The following is a 19,023-nucleotide window of genomic DNA, read 5'->3' on the forward strand; positions in this document are numbered from 1 at the left end:
ATTTGAGGTTGTATTTGAGAATATTTGGCAAAGCTGCCAAACTGTCAACCATAAGGACTAAGAAGCAGCAGTTGGATGTCCCTGGTGATCTTTAGGAAAAGCAACAGATTGAGATAATTAGAGAAGAAGGGCAGAAGCCGGGTTGTAATCAGTTGAGCAGTGAGGAAGAGGAATTTGTGACCATGAGCATAGATAAGTCTTCGAAGAAGTTTCTCTGCAGATAAGATAGAAAGTCCAGTAACCCAGGAGGATGTAAGGTCAGGGGAGGGATTTTAGTGGGAAAGTGGGATTGTCCATTTTTCATTTTTCTTTTTTGAAATGGGAGATATTTGAACATATTTAAATATTGATGGATTGGAGCCAGTAGGGAGGTAGAGTTGAAAATTACAGAAAGAAGCTAAATTCCCAGTGAATATGGGTAACAGTACACAGGTGGTGGGACTGGTGGTGATTCAAGAAGAAAACAAAATCAAATAAAAATAAAAGTTAAGAAACAACCTACATGAACAACGACAAGGGCCTCTAATAATCTGAGTATGTTATCTGTACTTTTATGAATGTATTTGTGTGGTAAAAATCTACTAATGAAAGTGCTAAATCAAAGGGAAATATTAAGAGACTTAATACTAAATTACACTCCTTATAGCACTGAATTAATTTTCCTACCAACTGCATAGGAGTGCCTGTTTTCCTAAATTATTATCTCCTACCATTACCAATCTGGGCATTATCAATGACTTTAATCTTTGCCAATCTGACAAGTCAAGATGTTATTTTCATTGTTGGTTTAATTAGCATTTCTTTGATTATTCACCATGTTGAATTTATCTGAATTTATTGACCATTTGTATTTTTCTTTTTCTGTGAACAATCTGTTAATATTCTTTGTTCATCTTTATGTATTTTTATTCTTACTGATTTATATGAGCTTTTTGTAAATTAATGAAGTTAGCCCTGTGTCATGTGTTATAAATTTGTGTCCTAGTTTATTGTTTACCTTTGACTATACTTGTAGTATGTATGTATGTGTCTCTGTGTGTGTCTGCATATGTCTGAATGCCATATAGAAAGTTTAAACTTTTGCAGTCATCTTCATCAATCTTTTCCATTATGGCTTCTGGATTTTTGTCTCCATCTTAGAAAGAGTTTTACTATTAATCATGACACCAGATTGAAACTTTCTCTCTTTCTTCTCCTTCTCTCTCTCTCCCCTCTTTTTTCTTTCCCTCCCTACCCTCCCCCTTTTGAGATGATCATATATGCTTTTCCCACTTTAATCTATTAACATAGTGAACTTTGTTAATAAATATCCTATTATTAACCTTACTTAGCTGTGGTCTCTAATGTTTTCTTTAGGATTTTTGCATCAGTATTTACAAGTGAGATTAATCTTTTTGTGTGTGTTATATTGACTTAACAGAAAGAATGTAAAAGCTTTCTTCTTTCTCCAGCTGGAAAAAATGTAAATACTAGAATTATCAACTCCTTCAAGGTTCAAAAGAATTCACCTGGGAAACTGTTTATGGTGACTGTTTCTCCCTGTTGGTGCTGGTGGAGAAAGGAGTTACTCAGTTTTTAAGCATACTAGAGCCATTTTCTTCTCAGAGCAGTTTTAGTTTCCATTTGTCTTCTGTCCCGTGAGTGGTTGCTCTTCCATTCCCTTTTCTAATTTGTACCACCATATCTGTTATTTCCTGATACTTGATTTTTCTCTTCTCTCTTCCTTCTTCTCCTGGCTGTCCCCTCTGACCTTTCCCATTGAGCTTTTAGACCATAACTATGGTTAGTCAGCCAGTTACATTGGGTTTTGAATAATCTTCATCTTCATCTCTCCATAGCTATTTTATTATTTTCTGCTACTTAGAGTTTTCTTTCCACTGTCTGATATCTTCCTTGATTTATTAGTTTTTAACTTCAGATGTGGATGCTATTCTTACCCCTTCAAGTTGCCAAAATATTAACACCATATATTTTTAGAAGGAATTACTAGTTCTGGACTATCACTATGAGCCTCTTAATTTAGTTACATTATGTTTTAAAATATCATGATAAACATGGCAAACCAAGTTCCTCAACTTGTTTTGCCAGCCCTACACAACCCAGTGGTTCTCCACCTTCTAGGGATACGTTATGTGTATGCATGTGTGTGTGTGCAGACAGACGTGCATGTGTATATGTTACAGTATTACATAGATGTCCTGGGAAGCCCTCACTGATGAGGTGTGTTTCGAATAAAGCCTGAAAGAAGTAAGAGAATGAGCCAAATGAATATCTAGGGGAAGAGCATTTCAGACAGCAGGATAGCTGATATAAAGCCTACAAAGGGAGATTGTGCCTAATCTGATTTTGAGGGAAAACAAAGAGCCTAATGTTGTTGTTGTTGTTTTAAATTTATTTATTTTTTATTTATTTACTTTTGGCTACATTGGGTCTTCATTACTGCGTGCAGGCTTTCTCTAGTTGCAGTGAGCAAGGGCTACTCTTCATTGCAGTGCGTGGGCTTCTCATTGCGGTGGCTTCTTCTCTTGTTGCAGAACACAGGCTCTAGGTACGCGGGCTTCAGTAGTTGTGGCTTGTGGGCTCTAGAGCGCAGGCTCAGGAGTTGTGGTGCATGGGCTTAGTTGCTCTGCGGCATGTGGGATCTTCCCGGACCAGGGCTCAAACCTGTGTCCCCTGCATTGGCAGGCGGATTCTTAACTACTGCGCCACCAGAGAAGTCCCAAGAGCCTAATGTCTTTAGAGTAGAAGGAGAGGTCGTGAGGTCAGAGAGGTGACAAGATACAGCCACTATGGAAAACAGTATGGGGGTTCCTTAAAAAACTAAAAATAGGACTACCATATGACAAAGCAATCGCACTACTGGACATATACCCTGAGAAAACCATAATTCAAAAAGACACATGTACTCCAGTGTTCATTGCAGCACTATTTACAATAGCCAGGACATGGAAGCAACCTAAGTGTCCATTGACAGATGAATGGATAAAGATGTGGTACATATATACAGTGGAATATTACTCAGCCATTAAAAGGAATGAAGTTGGGTCATTTGTAGAGTTGTGGATGGACCTAGAGAGTGTCATACATAGTGAAGTAAGTCGGAAAGAGAAAATATCTTATGTTAATGCATATATATGGAATCTATAAAAATGGTATAGATGATCTTATTTGCATAGCAGAAATAGAGACAAATGTATGAATACCAAGGGGGAAAGGGGGAGTGGGAGGAATTGGGAGATTGGGATTGACACATAAACACTCTTGATACTGTGTATAAGATAGACAATGAGAACATACTGTATAGCACAAGGAACTCTGCTTAATGCACTGTGGTGACCTAAATGGGAAGGGAATCCAAAAAAGAGGGGATATATGTATATGTATAGCTGATTCACTTTGCTGTACAGCAGAAACTAACACAACATTGTAAAGCAACTATACTCCAATAAAAATTAATTTAAAAATAAGAACTCAGATCATTTAAAACCTGTGGGCCATTCGAAAAACTTTGGCTTTTGCTCAAGTGAGATCAGAAGTCATTGGAGAATTTTGAGCACAGGAGTGAAGGGTCTCACATATGTTAATAGGATTTCTTTGGCCTCAGTTGAAAATACACTTAATGGAGGTAAAAGCCAAAACAGAAACCTAGGGAAAAGTGGCAGTAATCCAGACCAGAGATAATGATGGCTTAGTTCAAGACTGTAAGCAATTGAAATGGTGAGAGGTGTTTGGATTCTGGATAAATTTTGAAGATGGACAAGTAGGATTTCATGATGGATTAGATGTGGGGTGTGAGAGAAAGAGAGGCATTAACAGTTGACTTCAAGTTTTTTTGGCCTGAGCAACTAGAAGCATTGGTATTTGGTATTCAGTATATATTTGTGAAATTAATAAATGTTTATTTATTTTGAACATCTGATAATTCATAGATAAAAGGGTCCATCACTTTTGGCTTCAAAATAATGACTATAATGATTGTCACAACATTTTTCTCAAAATATCCCCCTTATTTCTTTCTTCCAGTTCGTGAATCAGTTTTTCTTGGATGTTAGATAAGAGGAAGCATATTACACACCTTGCTTGCTAGTATTCTTTAAAGATAGGCAATGTATGTGCAGTTATATGAGAAAGACAATTCACATGTCAAACGATGGGAATGAATTTTCATTGTCTTACTTTGGTTTAATATTCATAGCCATAAAACCTAGCTTGATTAGAACTTCTTGGATTTTAAGCAGTGGAAGGAAGTAAAAAGTTATCACCACATCAGTTATACCTCAATAAAGCTATAAAATAAAAGTAATAACAAAATTAAAATGAGGCAGTAGAGGGCTTCCCTGGTGGCGCAGTGGTTGAGAGTCTGCCTGCATCAGCAGGCGACATGGGTTCGTGCCCCGGTCCAGGAAGATCCCACATGCCGCAGAGCGGCTGGGCCCGTGAGCCATGGCCGCTGAGCCTGCGCGTCCGGAACCTGTGCTCCACAACGGGAGAGGCCACAACAGTGAGAGACCCGTGTACCACAAAAAAAAAAAAAAAAAATGAGGCAGTAGAAAAGTGGGAAAAAAGTTATTACCACAAACATTGTGTTTATTCTTTCTGTTGTGTAAGTGTCATAGGAATTGATGCACTTGTCTTATTTTTTGGGAGGGAAGAAACAATCTTGGAACCATGCCTTTTCCATTTAGCCTAGAGAGTTAGGACTAAGAAAAATAATACATTCTCTACCTCAGGAATATTTAAGTCCAAAATTTCTCTATCACTCTTGCCCAAGTTTTACAAAGGCATTTTAAATCATAAATCATATCATAGAATGTCTGATAAATCAGTTAATAATGAATAAAATATAGTTTCACTTTTTAAATCTCTTAAAGATTGTAATGGTATCCTGGAATACTTCTCTTAATTATTAGCATGTAGTTATGTTTATATTTTAAATATTCATTTATTAAAGGAGCAGAAGCATAAATGTGAGTTTATTAATTTTTTTCAAAGAACTGTTAATTTTAAATTAATTGACAAAAACATGGATAATAAAAATTTTTAATTATATGATTTATTTGAGTTCAGTTCAGCACACTCTCTTGAGCACATGCTATGTGTTCTGTGTATATATGACAAGCACTGTACAAGAATTGGAGTTTAAAGATAAATGAAAGCTCCTGTTTTTAAGGAGCTTATGGTCTACTATGGGAGATAGACAAGTAAAAGGATACTTTAAATAGTATGTGGAGAACTTTCACTTATAATCAGGAAGGAGCACAACACAAACAGCTAGAACTGAAGAAAATATATTAAAAACTATTTTTACATATTGAGGAAAAGAGACTGTTCAAGACTATGATTACTGAGAGAAGGGAAACACATGAGGTATGATTACCCTAGCTTTTTAACCTGGATGCAATTCTTTGACAGCAGGACTGAAAGGGGGAACTTAAGCAAAGCAGAGTGGTCTGATTGAGTTGAGGATACAAAGATTGGAGTTCAGGGAGGCTAAGTTAGCTGAAATTTTCGGGACAATGTACTTGAGAGGAAAGAACTACACAGACAAAAACCTCCAGAAATCTTCATAGAGGTTGCTTTGAGCCTTTGGCTGTATATTACTCTGTGCATATGTACAGGAAAACCACTAGGCTGAGTGAAGAAAAACTGCTGAGGAGTCATAAGGTCGACAATTCTAAGAGCTCACACAGGACTGGGAGACATTCATGTTCCATCCTGTCAGAATAGAAAGATCTCATTAAACAGAAGAGTCCTGCCTTAATAGCAAGATTAAATTAGCCTTAGACTTAAGGCTCTTCTGGACACACTCTTTTAAAAAAAAATCTTAAAAGCAAGGTTTGGACCTAATCATGTTACCTAACTGCCTGCTAAATAACAACTTCATAACTTAGGATTAGGAAATGGTTTTCTAGGTATTCACAAGCAACAAAAGAATAGATAACTTGGACTTCATCAAAATTAAAACTCGAGTTTAAAGGACACTATCAAAAAAGTGAAAAGACAACCCACAGAATTGTAGAAAATATTGGCAAATCATGTATCTAATAAGGGACTAGCATCCAGAATATATAAAGAACTCTTACAACTAAACAATAAAAAGAAAAATAACCCAGTTTTTTTAATGGACAAAGTATTTAAAAAGGCATTTATCCAAAAGCATACAAATGGCCACACATGAAAGACGTTCAAAATAGGAAAATGCAAATCAAAACCACAATGAGATGCCCCTAGCCTGGCTATAATAAACGAGTAGATAAGCGTGTTGGATAGGCTGTGGAGAAATTGGAAACCTCATACATTACTGGTAGAAATGTACAATTATACAACTACTTTGGAAAACAGTTTGACAGTTTCTCAAAATGTTACACCTAGAGTTACCCTATGACCCACAGTTCCACTCCCTGGTATTTCAAGATAATTGAAACCATATGTCTACGTAAGAACTTGTACATGAATGTTCATAGCAGCATTGTTCATGGTAACCAAAAAGTGAGTAGAGTTTTCTAATTTCATTGGGAAGCTTGTTTTACTTAGTAATATGACACTATTTTGAATTCTCATTCAGCAGTCTAACCTTCAACTAACTTGTTCTTTTGAATCCAGTTGTTGCTTAAATAATGCTGGTCAGTTTATGAAGAAACAGTTCCTATGTGGCCAAGGGAAGCTGTTGGGACTTAAAATTGACCATATACTGCTTAAATTTTTACTACACAAGAAAAACTTAATCATTCCTGACATACATAAAGCAAAACTTAAAATAGTAAAAATATGTTTTTTGGTTTTTGTCTGTTTGTTTCTAGAAATGAAGTCAGTGGAACATGATAGTGGCCAGTTAAATGAACTTCAAAAACAAAAGAGTGAATTGATACAAGAATTATTTACTTTGCAGAGAGAGCTTAAAGGTATTACCTTTATGAGTTAGTTTATTTTGCTGATGAATATTGTTATATATCTACTATAGGGTAGTATTATTCTTTCAAAATGTATTCACCTATTGGGATGTAGTGCTGCTATTGACGTAAAAAAGGAACAGGTAAAGCGCTGAATTGATCAGTGTTAGATCTGGTATTTTTAATGTCACAAATTTTGTTAAGATCTTTTTTGTGTGTGCCTTTAATTGCTACATTAAAGTAGAAAAATAAAAATCACTAGTACATATATTTTACGTGAAGCACCAAAATTGAGTATTGTTCTTATGAATGAATAAAGATAACCTTTATGTTTAATTTTTTAAAGATTGTAAGAATTTTCTTAATTGTTTAGGTTTTGAAGATAAAAAAAAGGAAGCCGTTTGCACTACCAAGTACCTAGAGGCAGAAAAAATAAAAATTAGTGAAAAGCCTCAAAATGATGCTGAATGCTTAAGGTAAGAATTGCCTATTATACTTTGGTATAAAATCTGATAATTTTCCAAGTTGTCAAGTGATTTCAGCATAAAACTAAACGCACAGTTGCTTTTTTTTTTTAAAGCTCGTTTAAGAAATTATTTCCTTCTATGTGTATTCTGAAACATACTAATAAGCAAACACTTTACTGGCTAGAAAGTGCTACACATAAGTTTCACGATGCATCAGGTTGATAAGGTTGAAATCAATTTTATCTTTTCATATACCTCATGGTCTCAGAGTTATTCATATCCTAACAGATTAAGATATAGTATTGTTTCCACAACTCTCTTTTTTATTATCCCTAACTTTCCGGAGTGAAATGATTGAAATTATTTTTGGTCCTTCTAGATTTCAGGGGAAAAAAACACAGTCTACTGTTTTACTTGAAATCTGTCACACTGGTTTGGGGCCTAAAGATTGAAAATGTATTTTCTGTATGGAATATTTAGATTTTTTTAATGCACTTGGATAATGAAAGAATGGCTGAGGTTTGAAATGACATAATTATATACCAAAGGAGCACCCCCCCAGTTTATTAATTTCACTGTTATTTATTAATAATTCAGTGTTATATTTGCTGGCTTAATTTTAAAGAACTTCTTATACTTTCTACATTTAATGTAAGAAACAGAAACCTCATTGCCAGATCTACGAAGAGGCAAATGAAGACTTCTTTCACATAAATCATATAGGAAATAAGTCCACTAGAGCTGAACAAATGCTTCATATTAGCAGTGTATTGCCTTAGGCCATAATTTTAGTAGATTGTGAGAAAATATCTGCAATTTAATTTTATGTTGTTTTATAAGCATGAAATATCAATCTCTTGGGTGATAGTTTGATGCAGAATGAGTTTCTGTAATGACAGTCTGCTCATTGATTTTTTTACACTTTTAAAAATGGTAATGCCCACTGGTATCATTATAGTTAGTAGTAAAGGGGCTTCCAATATGAACTCCAGTTTTGTTTATCACTCGGTCATAAATATTTGCCCTGGATTAAAATTAAGCACACAAAATTTGTTAGAGAGAGCTTTTCCTTCACAGATGGTGACAAAAGAAATTTGGATAGAAAGAAACATCAATGAATATACCTAGTCCGTTCTTTGCATCTTAGCAGTTATTGAATGAAATGCCAATGTTTATCAATTCCCACTTTAAATTCTTTAATATGTGTAGCTTAGTTTCCCTTCTGGTATGTTCCATAAAAGTTATTTCAAGTGTGAAGAGCAGAGTCAAAATACTAAGTGTAAAGATTTTAGAAAAGAGGGCCATCAGTCTTATAATTAGCGCAATAACAAGGAGCTAATGATGGCAAAAAATGATCTGACATTTACTGAACATCATTAAGGCCAAAATTAAGTTGGTTTTATTCCTAAATTTTGGAATAGAATAATCTTTTTCATCTGTGTGTTCAAATGTATACTGAATTCTATAGTAATTGCCTTTATCTTAAATTTTCAAGTTTAACGACTCTTGGTATAGGTGCTATTTTTATAGCAGGGTTTCTCAGCCTTGGCACTGTTGAGATTTTGGGTCAGGATATTCTTTGTTGTGGGAGAGCTGTCCTATGCAGGGTAAGATGTTTATTAGCATTCCTGGCCTCTACCAACTAGATGCCAGTAGCGCCACCCACCCCCAGTTGTGACAAACCAAAAATGACTCCAGATATTGCTCAGTGCCCCCTGGGCAGAGACGGGTGGGCAAAATTGTCCCCAGTTCAGAACCAGTTTTATTTTAAAGTTATTAAAATTGTACTTCTACTTTTATTAAACTTTAACCAGTAAGAAAGCAATTACTGGGTTACAAAAAATTAATTACAAAAAATTAAAACTTCATCTCTATGAACTTATTGTTTCTACTTTTTGTAATTAGAAAATTTTGATGCATATTTTATTCTGTCTATATTATTGAAATTCTTTTGTAATGATTATGTTTTTATAAAGTTAACCTGTCATGTCCAGGTTGCTTGTTGGACTCTAACTTAATGCCATCCATTAATGGAGAGAACTAGTACTTTATTTATTTATTTTTTTAACACCTTTATATTAGAGTATAACTGCTTTACAATGGTGTGTTAGTTTCTGCTTTATAACAAAGTGAATCAGCTATACATATACATATATCACCATATTTCCTCCCTCTTACATCTCCCTCCCACACTCTCTGTCCCACTCCTCTAGGTGGTCACAGAGCATGGAGCTGATTTCCCTGTGCTATGCGGCTGCTTCCCACTAGCTATCTATTTTACATTTGAGAACCAGTACTTTATATCCACAACAGTTTAATGGTCCCTGCTTTAAGTAATCTTCCCCTATTTATAAATTACAAGATGTTTGTTTATTTAAAAGATTCTAATGTGAAGAGTGTGGGCTCATTAATTAACACATGTTAAAGCAACTAACTTATAGAATATTGCTATGATTAATACCTAAACCAGAGGTTGTGTTAATTTCTAAGAAGCGTCCCTGAGGATTGTATAACATACCAAGCTAGTTTTTTCACGTAGTCCAGGGAGGATAGAAATCTCAGGGTCTCGAGAGGCAGTAAGCATAGAGGTTAAGATTACAAACACCTTTGAATCCCACCTCTGCTATTTACTAGGTTAGTGACCTTGGACAAGCAATTTAACTTGTCTATGCCTCATTCCCTACATCTATAAAATGAGGTTAATAATGGCCCTACCTCACAAGACTATAGCAAAAATTAAATGTCTTAATATATATAAAGCCCTTACAACAGTGCTTGGTACACAGTAAATGCTCTATAATTATTAGACATAATTATAATTGTATAATTACTTATGATTTCATTTTTATTTCATATTATCCATGTGAATTTCATGCCTTTCAGGCTTCTTTCTCATTTTTTTCTCCTGCCTGTCCTTTAAGTGTAGTCTCCCTAAAGGTTAGTCATTGATTGTTTTCTTACTTTGTACTCTCCATGGGCTATCTAATCTGGTCTAAAGTTTTAGTTGTCATCCATAGATAACTTCCAAATCTTTGTCACTAATCCCTCCTTCCTAAGCTCCAGTTCTGAATTCCCAAGAATTTAATATAAACATAGAAATAGATCTGAAGTGATGCTGCCCTGATTAAACAAACAAAAACATAATCTGTGCTATCTCCCTGCATTTCTATCACATACTCTATTCCACTAGTTCATTAGAATACTATTTGTGGAATTCCAAATACGCCACAGGACTTCACACCTCTGTATCTTTCTCTTTTTTCTCTATTAGTTCAAAATCTGATTTAGTCTTCAAGGCCTAGCTCACATGTAATTTTTCCTGAGTAAACCCAAAATGTAGCAGGCATGTTTGGTGTGTTCAGAAATCTCATCATTCTCACCCTACCCCCGTCCATCACCAAGTTTTATTGCTTTTACTTCCAAAATATTTCTTGAGTCCTTCCACTTCTCTCTCCATGGCTACCATCCTAGTTCTAGCCACTACTCTCTCTCACCTGGATCACAGTAACAATCTCTCTCTGCTTTCCCGTCATCCACTCTTGCAACCTTCATTGCATTATAAATTGAATCGTGTCAGCCCCCTTATTAAAATCATCAACGGCTTCATAATGAACATAATAAAACCTAAAGTCCATGACTCGTCACAATATGGTATATGACCACCTCCCTGATGTTATTTTCAACCATGGTCCCCTTCTCACTCTGCTCCTTAAAGCACTCCGAGCTTTCTTCCACCTAAGACCTTTATCTATGCCTTTCTTTCTCCTCAAGTTATCTGTTTGCCCCTTGCCTGCTTGTCTCCTACCTGATGGGACATGCCGTATCCTTTAGATCTCAGTTGAAATATTTCCTCAGAGAAGGATCCCTGTGATCTAAATTTTATAACCTGTTTTTCCTAATAACACACTGTATTTTTTCCTTGATAGCACAGATTCCATTTTGTAATTACATATTTATGTGCTTTATTTTATTTATGTCTGTGTCATCATGTGCTCAGTTAGGGGAAAGATCTTGTCTACTTTGTTTACCATTGTATACTCATGGTCTAATACCTTGGTACAGAGGTTGGCATATAGTAGGTATTGAATAAATAAATGAAGGAATAAACATAATAAATTATGAAAGCATTCCTCTACTGTTCCTTTCTCTGTGTTCATAGAGAATATGTTTATAATTCTGTTATATCATTGATCATATTCTATGATATTTATGTGTATCAGTTTCTCCCACTTAACTGGGAACTCCCTCTACTACTTCTTCATTTTTCTATCAGTGTCCGAATCTAACATAGTCCAGGGTACTTAGTGTTTAATAAATATTTGTTCCAGTGATTGAGTCTACATATTTTATTTTTACTACAAAGAAAATAAAATTTCCTCATCTATTTTCAGTGTTATTTGCAAAGACACGGTATATATTAACCCCTGAGATAGACCCATGGAATTCTTCTTTCCACTCCTGGTTTTTTTCTTCCATGAAGAAAAAGCTTTACTGGTTTAACCCTCCTTGTTGTCCCTCCCAGAACTCCTTCTTTCTTATTCTGTGGTGGAGAGGAGTGATTCAGTCTGATTGGTGAGTTTGGAAGGATAAACCGAAGCCCAGCTTTCTTTTCCTTATCTCTCTGGAGTATGGCCTGCCTCAGAGTGTATGTTCCACTCTGCTCCTCTATCCCTTAAGTTTTACAGTGGTAGGACTCCATGAAAGAAAGCTTGTGGCATCCAATTCTGTCTCTACTAGTGTGAGTTACATTAGTCTAAGTCTGGGGTTCAGTGTTAGTAAATCCTTTGCGTGCAGATATAAGCCACATTCTCCAGTCACTGCTATATTAGTAGCAAACTTGACATCTTGACCTTCCTTAACTTCTCAGATGGGCAGAATTCAGGTGGGCAAGAATAGCAGTATATACTGGACCACTTCAAACTCCCAACACCTATTATTTTTTATTATTACTCAACACCAGGGTCACCAAAATACAGTTCTTCATCATGACTTTTTATTTACTGCAACAGTAACATACCAGACAACTTGAAACATTTCAGGCATTTTTTTACCTACAACACTTCTTCTTAGAATGGTTTTACACTTTTTATAACCAATGTTTATACTTGTTTAATACAGCAGGAAGTTTGTTTCAGAAATGAAGCCACAAAGTCAATAGCATGGGATTTTCTTTCTGAACATTTGAAGATAGAGTGGTTTTGTGAACAGCACGTTTGCAATGGAAACAGCACAAAAGTTAATATACACCTGCTACTGAGAGACTCTAAATGCATTTATATGAAGTAGTAAATCAGTGCTGTTCCCTCTTCAGTGAAAAGGTCATCCAGTTAAGTTAGTCATAGATGTCACATTGATGGTGTTTTATTAGCTAGTAAAATTCTGGGGGAAAAAAAGACAGAAGTTCCCCTTCCTCTTACCCCATCCTTTTAATTTCTCCTTTTTAAGATTTTCTATGGATTCATGGATTTCTTTTTTATTTCATGTGTTATAATACATTATTGTCACTATTTTTGATGCTCAAATTGTCCCAGATTTGGCTAGAGGCAGTCGCTTGAACTAAAATTTTGTGTCTTTTGACATTTTCCCATCAGTTTTTGGTCACTTTCCTTCCTTCTTGTGCAACAGAATATTCTAGGCTCATCTTGTATATTATAATACCTACCTCAGCCCTGGGACCAATTATTTCAAGGAGTCCTGGTATCTTTTAGTTGGTACTGGTTTTAGAAGCTAAGATTAGCATGCTAGATGTGCTCATTACTACTGGGTGTCATTGCTTCTGAATACTTTAAACGGACAGAAATAAAAATACCATTTTTTTAAATCATGATTTTTTTTATACTGATCCCTTCCATTCACATCCAAAATGACAGGTTTTTTTTCTCCTCTTCCCTCCATTTTCTATGTATATCTTCTTTCTTCTAGTGAAAACTCTGGTTCTTAACAGCATCAATGTAATTATCCATTTCTTACAATCTTGTAAAATAATTTTAGAATTACTAGCTGTGTACCTTCACTAACAATAAAAGTAGTAAATAAAATTTAAGATTCCTTTATAATTCTTATTGCCTTACAACATATCCCACTGAGGGTTATAGACTACTATGTTTGAAAATTACTTGAATTCTTTTTTTTTTAATCTGTGATTATAAATTTGAAAAACAGGTTTATTTGTTTCTGTTTGTGTTTAACTCAACTGTTATTTTGTGTTAAACTTCATGGTCTTTTCCTCAACTTTATTTATTTAATTTTATTTGTCAAATATGTAAATAATCATCAAGATTCAAAAGTCAGGAGTATATAAAAAAGATATACCCAGATGAGTTTCATTTCATTCCATATCTATTCCACCCCATTTTCACTCACTGCTGTAGGTGACCATTTCACTAGTTACTGGTTTATCCTTTCTGTGTTTCTTTTCATCTTTATCTTCATTCTTTTTATACTGTATAATACTCCATTATATGGATGTGCTATAGTTTATTCAACCAGTCTCATAAGAATGGACACAGGTTGTTGACAATACTTTGTGATTACAAATAATAATGCAACAATAACTTTGTGCATATGTTGTTTGTTTTTATAGGGTGTATTACTGATGTGGATTGGCAAAGTCAAAAGGAAAATATAAATGTAGTTTTGTTATATACTGCCAAATTCTCCTCCTTTGAAGTTTAACCATTTTAAATTCCCCCATCAATGTCTGAGTACAGGTGTTTATCCACAACCTTATGAAGAAAGTGTGTTATCAAGTTTTTGGAGTTTTACCAATCTGATAGATGAGAAATTATATACCTGTGTAGTAAATTTTCAAGTCTTTATTATGAGTGAAATTGACCATATTTTTATCACGAGTAATATTAAGCACTTTTCAGATGTTTAGGGATGATTTTTATACTTTTTTCTGTGACGTGACTGTTTATGACTTTCCCCCATTTTTTAATCAGAGTTTTGGTCTTTTTTCCCCTTGATTTTAAAGTCCCTTTACATATTAGAGAGATTACACTTTTATCTGTGAGGTATGTGGCAAGTATTTTCTCTCAGATTGTCATCTTTTGACTTTACTCATGTGTTTTGCTATACAATTTTTTAAATGTAGTTGAATTGAGTACTCATTTTTCATTTATATTTTGAGCCATAGTGAGAAAGTTCTTGGCCACAACCAGCTTATAAAGGAATTTCCCTATTCTTTCACTTTGTCCTTAGTTTCATTTTTTACACTTAAATCTTTGATCCAGTTAGAGTATATTTTGGTGTATGCTATGAGATACAGAGCCAATTTTAGCTTTGACAATCCATCTATAGCCACATAGCACATAGCTATCCGGTTTTTCTAACACAGCTTATTAAAAAGTCAGTCTTTTACAGTGGTTTGAGGAAGCTCCTTTAGCATATGCTAAATGTCCACTTGTCCCTTTTAAGCTATTTCTGTCTTCTGTGTTCCACTGCTCTATTTATATGCCACTACTGCACTCTTTTAATTATAAAGGATTAATGGTATGATTTAATATCTCACAGGGCTAGTCACCTTTCTTTGTTTTCTCTTTTTTCAGGGCTTTCTTGGAAAAAAAAAATTCAAGGGCTTTTCTAGAATGTTCTTTTTCTTTTTTCATATGAACTTTAGAATCAAATTTGCCTAGCACCAGCGGAAAAAAGTGTTAGTATTTTTATTAGGGTCAAATTAAGTTTTATTTAACTGGGGATAGTTAACATTTTTATGATGTCCTATCCATGAAAAAGTCATGTTAATTATTGCTGGTGACAATGAAGGCTACTTAGTTTTGTTTGCTAATTTTGTATCTTGTCACCCTACTGAATTATTTTATTGTTTGAGTTGGTTTTATCACTGATTCATGGGTTTTCCAAGTATGTTTTCAAATTACCTGAAAAACGAGATAGCTTTATTTCTTCTTTCAAATTCTTGTTCCTCCAATTATCTTTCCTAAACTAATTTTAATGGCTGGTTCCTTACAAAATTATAGAGAATTAAAATTTCTTTCCAAATTCTTTACTGTTAACTTGAAATTCCGATAATAGAAGCTGCAAATCTGGCACTATTCATGTAATAAAGAATTATTATAAAAGTTTACTAATGAACTAATTAATAGAGTGAATTTTTCCTTTAAAACAGACTTAAAAAAGAATTAGAACTTTATAAGGAAGATGACATGCAAAGTGTTTATGATGCTCTCCAAACAGAAATAGAATTTTTGCAGTTGGTAAGCCATAATTGATTGTTTAACTTTTGTTCAGCACTTGTTTTTACTTACTGGTAAGAATGGTTTTACTGGAATACATCTCACTGAATTAGTATTGTGCCCTTCACATGGATTTGCACTAGATACAAAAGAACAAAACAGGGCTTCCCTGGTGGCGCAGTGGTTAAGAATCCACCTGCCAATGCAGGGGACACGGGTTTGAGCCCTGGTCTGGGAAGATTCCCCCATTCCACGGAGCAGCTAAGCCCGTGCGCCACAACTACTGAGCCTGCGCTCTAGAGCCCGCGAGCCACAACTATTGAGCCCACGTGCCACAACTACTAAAGCTTGTGCACCTAGAGCCCATGCTCTGCAACAAGGGAAGCCACAGCAATGAGAAGCTCATTCACCGCAAGGAAGAGTAGCCCCCGCTCACCACAACTAGAGAAAGCCCACGCACAGCAACAAAGACCCAACGCAGCCAAAAATAAATAAATAAAAACCAAAGCAGCAACAACAAACAAAACTAAGGTCATGATATAAATCTGTGAAATGTTTTGAGTCTTGGAGAATTAGATGCTGCATAAGGCAAGTTATATCAATATATAAAGAGAATATGTACAATTTCAAACTAAGTTAAAAAAAATTCAAACCTGACCTCACAACATCCCCTTGACTGAAACTGTTATTAGAGGATTAATGCACTGAAGAAGTTTAACTATCATAATGCTTAAAAGCTTTTTGGTTTTGATAGGCATAAATTATACTTTGATTATATTTGATCCTAAAACTTCCTTATTACAAATTTTTATGATTTCCAGAACTTTGGATTCAATTATTGGAAACTTATTTTCAGATAGTGTGGGAGCACTTCAGATTGCTTTTAACCTCTTACTTTGGTTGTTTATAAAATGAACACAGTATTTGTCATGCTCTATTTTAATAGAAGACATATATAGCTAGCTTTAAAGTATGTTAAAATATAGTTTAATTTAATACACTACATTTTCTTCCATATTTACTTTCTGGAAATATTTTCTTATTTAAGATTATCCAATAGGTATGTTAGGATTTATATTTTATAGAATTTATATATTTAGAAAAACTTTCAATAGTAAAATTTAGAAATGCCCAGTTATTGTTGTGCTAAATTTACATGAATTTTATATAATTCTTTTATTAAGAATTTCATTTCTCTCATGAATAATTGTATGTTTTCATTTCAGACATTGGCACAGAAAGATCTTCAGGAAACTAATAACTTGTAGAGAAGTGATCAGCTATCTAATATTTGATCAAGCATCTTAGTATCAGATCTTTGTGGTAGATGCATGAATGATGCCCATTTCTTGCGGAAAACGTGAGGTTTAAAATGTTCAAAGTTGTTGATATCTAGAGTTGATATATTAGCACTTAAAAAAAGTAGTTTTTTGGTCTTGTTACCTGCTGAAACTTAAGGGTTTTTATGTGGTTTGATTTTATTTCTAAAGGAAGAAAAAAGGAGAAACAGATATTGTGTTCTCAGGCTCGTTATTCCCCCCCTGACCCTTAAGCTGATCTGTACTTTCTGATGTTGTTCTTTCTTTGTTGCAGTCTACCTCAGATCCAATCAAGTGTAGGAAGAAAAGCTCAGATTATTGACCCAATTTTGTCAGTGCCATTTGCACCAACAAAGATGCTTACTTTCATTTTAATCCTTCTGTAATCATAAGATGTCTTTTGACAGAGGCCTTCTGAGGCCTTTCATCTACAGAAGCCAGTTTTCTCCACTTTTCTTTAAATGTGTCTACAGATTTAAGTCTGGGACACCTGCAGCCACTTTCCAGCACTTTGTGCCTGCCAGTTTTCTTCCTAATGCCAGTGTTGGTTAGAATCAAATAAGTCATCTACTCGGGGAGGTACATAGTCTCCTTATGGCCATCAGGATTCATTTTTGCTGGTGGCCTAAAATATTGCAACTGAAAACAGTGTACTTATGTTTGGATCAATCATGATATTGCCACCAAATTTCCAACATCACATCTCTTTTTGCTGTTAGCAGTCCTAACTAGGAAGAAAGGTGTATTTTCATGTTTCTTAAAAAAGTATATTGAAACTATTCAACAAGGCCCTAAATTGTGGTAGGCGGGGGAGGGGAACAAAAGCTACTTTAAGGATATAACTTAAAGTTCTGAGTGCAAATGTTTTCTTTTATGATTCTAGTTGAATTAGTTTAATATCAAATATGAGATGTTTACAAATGTCTTAGATCTATTAATGTTAAGGTAGTCTTGTTTCAAATCAAGTCTTATTAAGGCATAGCTTTTTGTATAGGTTGCTTTACATCCTTATTTTTTTAAAAAGTAGCAAAGTTAAAACTCTCCTTTGAGATGTGTACCAATTGCCATCTGTTTAAATAATTTGTATTTTCAAAAGTTATTTTTATTTTGATTCTTTAAATATTTAAGAGTAAATTACTTTTGCTTAAGAAAAAAAATGAATGGTACCAGAGAATTGCAGTCTGTTTTATATGCAAACGCAGAGTGGGAAATGGTTACTGGAATTAGTCTTGACTTCAGTTGTTTTATTTTAGCCCATTTATCTAACCACATTCTAGGTTCTAAGTCTTCTGAATATTTATTATTAAATGTGTATCACATCATTAATATGCAGGCTAAGTTTACATGTAAAGCCTTTTTCACAGTAATTTTTGTTCATTATTGGTTTTGTAGCTAAAATATCAATGTGAATTAGAGATCTGCCAGTTATTTGCACAACTAACACACAATGGCATATATGCAGAATAAACTCTTACTGATATAACAGTCTTGTCATGTCTTCACATCATATAGAATATCTAGATTAATATTCAGTAATGAATCAGAATTCATATGAATTGAATTTGAGACAAAATGGGAGGTTCATAACGTATTTTCATTATTTCAAAATGCTTAACATGCATATTTTAAGATTTAAACTATTTTTTTTCAAACAATCGAATGACTGTTTCGGCAGCTGCACGGTAGAGTAATACAGTGCACTGCCCGCGTGATACCAGCCAGAATACCTGGGACTGTTAGAATCAATGCAATCAAAGGCGCAAGTTCACTGCGAAAAGGAAATACAACAACCAATAGAAATGGCAGTGTACGACCTACACTGTCAGTATACCAGCAGATTAGGTCTGCTTTTAGTTGTTTTAAGAATTCGTAATTCATACAACTCTTAAGTAGGAAAAATAGCTGAAATTATCTAAGTAAAAGTGTGTCTCAGACTGACTTTACTCTGGAAGTAAAGACTTTGGCTATATAAAAAGGCAAATTTTAAATTAATGCTCATTCATTAAATAAATTCACTAACTTTTCCCTATACTTAGTTATAACCAAAGCCTAACTAACCCAGAGTAACACTGATACATCTCTGAGGTTCCTGGCATGCCACCATAGTTCTTTACTCTAATGGAAGTTCTTTCAGAAGCAACTTCCTAATTAT

General features: G+C 34.5%; 1 protein-coding gene across 1 annotated transcript in view; it reads left to right on the forward strand.

The window, feature by feature from the left end:
- CCDC172 (coiled-coil domain containing 172) overlaps positions 1 to 16,820 on the forward strand; it is a 50,270-nt gene extending 33,450 nt beyond the window's left edge. Inside the window, exons 5-8 of the mRNA XM_032607260.1 lie at positions 6,801 to 6,902; positions 7,264 to 7,366; positions 15,486 to 15,573; positions 16,779 to 16,820. Coding sequence (XP_032463151.1) covers positions 6,801 to 6,902; positions 7,264 to 7,366; positions 15,486 to 15,573; positions 16,779 to 16,820 — 335 coding nt within the window. The remainder of the gene's footprint in view (positions 1 to 6,800; positions 6,903 to 7,263; positions 7,367 to 15,485; positions 15,574 to 16,778) is intronic.
- Positions 16,821 to 19,023: the final 2,203 nt, after the last annotated feature.

Source organism: Phocoena sinus, chromosome 16 (assembly GCF_008692025.1).
Source record: "Phocoena sinus isolate mPhoSin1 chromosome 16, mPhoSin1.pri, whole genome shotgun sequence".
In the NCBI taxonomy this organism is placed as follows: domain Eukaryota; kingdom Metazoa; phylum Chordata; class Mammalia; order Artiodactyla; family Phocoenidae; genus Phocoena; species Phocoena sinus.